This window comes from Nelumbo lutea, chromosome 4, assembly GCF_056320005.1.
Source record: "Nelumbo lutea isolate HS-2025 chromosome 4, American lotus-T2T, whole genome shotgun sequence".
Taxonomy (NCBI): Eukaryota; Viridiplantae; Streptophyta; class Magnoliopsida; order Proteales; family Nelumbonaceae; genus Nelumbo; species Nelumbo lutea.
Genome location: NC_142687.1, coordinates 21,082,991 through 21,088,030, shown reverse-complemented (window position 1 = coordinate 21,088,030; position 5,040 = coordinate 21,082,991). Strand labels below are relative to the sequence as shown.

At 38.5% G+C, this 5,040-nt stretch overlaps 1 protein-coding gene across 1 annotated transcript; it reads right to left on the bottom strand.

The window, feature by feature from the left end:
• Positions 1-483: 483 nt before the first annotated feature.
• LOC148854489 (replication protein A 70 kDa DNA-binding subunit B-like) lies at positions 484-4,626 on the bottom strand. The gene is made up of 12 exons (XM_088982135.1): positions 4,241-4,626; positions 3,953-4,099; positions 3,612-3,842; positions 3,167-3,344; positions 2,739-3,009; positions 2,543-2,645; positions 2,339-2,463; positions 2,162-2,240; positions 1,936-2,083; positions 1,593-1,753; positions 1,389-1,509; positions 484-877 (listed from the first exon to the last, which is right to left on the bottom strand). The coding sequence occupies exons 1-12, from the start codon at positions 4,366-4,368 to the stop codon at positions 677-679; spliced, it is 1,893 nt and encodes a 630-aa protein (XP_088838261.1). The 5' UTR covers positions 4,369-4,626; the 3' UTR covers positions 484-676.
• Positions 4,627-5,040: the final 414 nt, after the last annotated feature.

Sequence of the window (5,040 nt, the reverse complement as noted above, 5' to 3'; positions counted from 1 at the left end):
AAAGAAATGGATTAACCGTCCATCTTCACAAGTTGAACCCAATCAATGAGGTAAAGCCTCGAACTTTTCCCCCAGTTATAGAATTTCAGACATCAACTGACAGCCCATGTTTGCAATCAGTATCATTTCATTGATGGGCTGTTGGAAGATCAAATGGGTCTTCCGGTTAAATGCTAGATAGCCATTTAGAGACTAGCCTCCAACCAAACATGAATCCATCCTCCAAAAATGAAATCAAACCGAGAATCATATTGAGAATTAAAAAACGATACATGTCATTCCAAGGAACCCCTACACTATCAAAATTGTAAAACACCACCGATTTTCTAATCTGATCACAATGAAATAATGATGGTTGGGTCCAACATTTGGTAGCTTTTCTGCAACCCATATTTACAAATATAAAAGCACACCCAGCAATCAATAATAATCTGTGTTCAGCGAATAAAAGTCAAAAGGGCATGTAGTTTAGGAGCATTAGAATAGCCTGAAATAGCTGTTGAAGCATATATTACAGCAGAAACATGGAGCTATTACAAATTCAGTTTGGCCCAGACAGATGGTCCCAGAAAAGGATCATCTATCTTCTCAGACAGGAAGAGTTAGTATTAAATAGCAGAGGCCATACTTTTGAATGCAAAGAAGCCAAAACCATTTTCTATTCAAGAATCAAGACTCAGGACGCTTGTTGCATCTTAGAAATCTCCTCCAACAGAAATCTTGATTCAGCAGCAAAATCAAGAGGAGCATGATATTTAACTGTTATCCTTTGTCTTTTCTCGTTCATGTATTCATTCTGTGTGACACTAACTCGAAATAGATAGGGAACCCATGTAGCTTCTTTGAGTTTTAATTGATATGTATTCCCTTCTCCAATCTGACAATAAAACCAAAAATATTAGCACACAGCCTCACATAACTAAATCTTGATATTTAGCATAGCAACTCAATAAAAGAATTACAATCCGAAGTATTACGAGTACTCAGCAGGATTGACCACTATAGCACTATCATGCTATCATCATCTAAGCCTTGTCCCATCTATATGGGTTCAGCTACACATGCAAGGGCACAACACAACCACTAGCCTAAAACCCCTAATGTTCCAATAAGAAAATTGAATAAACCCATTGCAAATCTATAGTCTGCACATAATACATCAAACAGAGCACTTCAGCTCCACAAGTGCTGTCTGAACATTAACATCCCACAATGAAAGTGAAAGATGCATGGTGGTGTCTACACTACATGATTCCATCCGGGTAGCGGCATGTTGTATCAAACCTTCTAAAATTAATAATTTCCAAAAATCAACTAGTATTCAAATAACAAACCTTGTCACCATTGGAAGAAAGAAAGACAAATACAAATACCAATTAGTATCTTACCTGTGATTTCATCCCATCAAGCTCATCCGCAGAACATCCAATTATTTTCTCTGCTTGTTCGTTGAAAACAGAAAGCCAAGCCTCCCCACTTGGATCAGACACCTTCATTACCATTATATATCTGCAAGAGGAAGAGACAAAGCATTAAAATACAAACTCAATAGATCACCATAGTGTGGCAAGATCATTGCTTAATTTTCCAACCTCAAGCTGCATTCCTCATCGTTCTTCTGACATCCCTCACACCAATACCCGGATCCAATAGCTTCAGTCACTTTCTTGTTACATGTCTTACAAGCCCGGTACCACATTGGCTGATCAGGCTTGACGAAACTGACATAAGCTTTTATGCTGAAAAACGCAGGCTACACAGAACAAAACAATTCAAAGTTCATCATCTCCGACAAATATATCTAAACTTAACAAATCTAAGCAAGAGTCGTTCAAACCGAGTTGAAATCCACTTGGTTGAAACTTCCAAGAAATTTATCACTAAACTTAAGGTTAAAAAGAAAACTTAAAGTCCCTCAGAACCTGCAATGCATACCTTATCATCCTCACCCAAGGATGGATTACTGGTAATATGCGAAAGGAAGACTCTGTCAGAATACATAGACCTCGTTCCATTCTTTGTACCAGAGATCAGACCTGAGCCAACAGAAGCCATTGCAGTCCCTTTACCTTCAGATTCATACCTGTTGCAGAAAGGATGTATAAGGGCGAGATGTACTGATATTTCAAAATAACAAACAAGATAAGGTGCAATATCTCACCAAGATTTCAGCTTCTTTGATTCTGGTATATCTGGATTTACAAGCACGACACTTCTATTCAAAGATGATAAAGAAACACCTGTAGAAACAATCAGAAAAAATCTAATAAGGCTAAATTTTTAATTGCTAGATAAGGGTACTTTCTATAATACAGCTCACAGAGTATTGATGATATACCTTGGAAATCTCCAACTTTAAGGCTTTTCAATGCTACAATGGGAGAAGTTTCCGCCATGTCCAGCAATTCCTGCCCCACATTGGTAGCAAGTTCATTCCAGAGAGATACCACAACAGTCTTCTTTCTGCAATTTAATACTCCAGATTCTCAGAACATGAGTCAGCTTGAAAGAAACCCAATACCAGGAAAATATATTCACTTACGATTCATCAGCAATTGTTATATCACGCTTCGGGATATTTTCATTGTTGCTCTTCCTTCGAACACTCAAGGTTGGAGAAACATCTTGGACAACCCCGATAATATCTGAATAATTAAAACAAAAAATAAATCAAAGGAGTTCAAAGGTTGAATCCTAGAAATGTTCAATCAGTACATAAGAATTCAAAAAGAGCTTACCGACGAATTCCTTCCCATTAACATAGGGACCTAGCTGATCAATTGGAACAAAGTTGAATTTTGTTTCAGGAACAAAAGCCTTCTCTCCGGCCGCTTCCTCCACCTCAGAGTTTTCATTCAAGGTCATCTCGTAATCATTTTCGACCGTCTTAAACTGCTTGTTAGCTACCTTTAGAGTACCTCGGGAAATGTAATAAACCTTTCCCAATTCAAACTTGTCAAAGAACTTCTTTGCAGCGTCATTGAACATTGTTGCTTGTATTTGTGTGCCCTGCGTTAAACAAGCAAATTTACCAGCTTATATATGCATTCATAAAGGTCGAAGGAGGCAAGAGCCCATACAGAAGAGTGGAAACAACAGAAAACGATTTCAGTTGAGCAACTTGAAGGACATTAACAAACAGAAAATTAGAAAAAAGGTTGCTTACATCTTCATCAGTCAACTCAACGTTGAAAACGCAGCCTTCCCCTCTAGCATTTCTGTAAGTCCGCATGATGCCTTTATTCGTAACCCGAACCTTAATAGTCCAATTGCCTTGGTAAGGATTCAAGGAAACAAGAGGATGAATCCTTCGTGTCATGGCCAATCGCGCAGTAGGAGCCATGCTGAAGTTTCAAAGAAAACAGGAAGATCAATGCCCATATAAATCTATGCGAAACATAACAAAATGGAATCAAAACATCTTGTATTTTGAGCAAAATCAAAGGAATAAAACACCCCAGAGAGATCACCAAGAGAAACTCGATAAGAAAAGCGGATAACCAATCTGTGCTTGAAGATCAAAGCCACAAAATAAAAGCGATTACTTGCATTCACGTGTATGGATGTTATGCCAATTGCAATGGGGATAGAAGAAAGACGGAATTACTCACTTTCCATGTTGTTCATGCAGAATCTGTGCAGCAGATTTGGCTACTATTTCCTGCTTTGGCTTCAATAAGATGCCAGTTTGTTCTCTCTTTGTTTCACTTCCGATCTCCGATTTGACCACTATTTCTTCCTTTGGTTTCAATATAATGCCAGCTTCTTCCTTTTTAACCTCACTACGGATCTCAGTTTCAAGTGCAGGAGAAATAACTTCACATTTGGTAACAATCAAATACCTGAAACAGTTTAGATCCAACTAAATTTGTAAGTATTAGGCAAGGGAACAGAACGTTCCTAAGCAAATAAAACACTTTCAAAGGGTTTGAGATGAGGATCTAGATCATACTTCTCAGATTTGTTAGGAATGACGTTGAGGGTGTAATCAAGAATATGGATGAGCCCAAGGTTCTGGATATTTCCCGACTCGATCTCAGCTGACAAGTTGGACGGAAGAATTGCCTTAACCTTAGTCCTTCCATCGCTAGCCATAAATCTGCAGATGTAAATAACCAAATATTCAGAAACCCACATGAACCGTTTCATCACTAGTTCGACAAAACAGAGAAAACGGAACAAACATCACATTATTGCATGATTCAGACAATAAACGAGGAGAATGCAAAGGAACACTTACGTAAACCTGTTGCCGACTTGCTTGAGATCGACGACTTGAACAATGGTTTCCGCAACATCAGAGGGAGAATCGGGAGAAGGGTTTGCCAGTATGCTGGAAACGGCATCTGGAGTGATGGATTTCCCCATTTCGATTGTTCACTTCTCTCAGTTTCTCTCTTCGAAGGAAATTTTTGAAGTGATGGAAGAATAGCGAGGGAAGGAAATGGATACAGAATAGACAGAGAAAACGGAGGGAATGGGAGGCTCCTTATATGTATTTGACCACTTTGGCGGTAGGCAAAGTATTTTTGAATTTTTACCCGCGAATTCGCACATCGAAGCTTTGAATTTTTTTTTTTTTTGGGATTTCGCGGGGATTTCTCAACGCTCCTGAACAATTAACATGGGTTTCTAGACTTCCCGCCAGTGCAAATCGTTGCGCGCATTACCATAGATTGACTATTCTACCCTTTCCAATATTACAATTTACAGATTTCTAAATTTGTCCCGCACTTGCGTTGATGGGATGATTCCAAAACGTCTATTCCTTTTCTAATGTTAATGGTCTAATGAAGGGCAGAGGCTTGTTTATGGTTCTTGCCTTGGATTCCCATATTTGAAAATTTCAATTCCTCAAGGTTCTAAATGTGAATTAAAGTTCTGTTTGAATAAATTTCTCCTTTTTAGCTTTGGATTGTGGGTAACAAGAATGAGCCAACAAGAGAAAATAGTGAGAATGACCAATCAGCCCATATCAGAATTTTATAGCCCCAAAGTACTGGGGGAATGCATACTGACCATTTATTGATGTCAAATTCA

Excerpts from the sequence above, each read along its gene's own strand:
- LOC148854489 (XM_088982135.1), bottom strand. The coding sequence starts at position 4,368 with ATGGGGAAATCCATCACTCCAGATGCCGTTTCCAGCATACTGGCAAAC. Across the intron at positions 4,100-4,240 it reads CAAGTCGGCAACAGGTTTAC|ATTTATGGCTAGCGATGGAA; the intron begins GTAAGTGTTCCT and ends TTACATCTGCAG. Across the intron at positions 1,510-1,592 it reads GATGAGGAATGCAGCTTGAG|ATATATAATGGTAATGAAGG; the intron begins GTTGGAAAATTA and ends TTCCTCTTGCAG.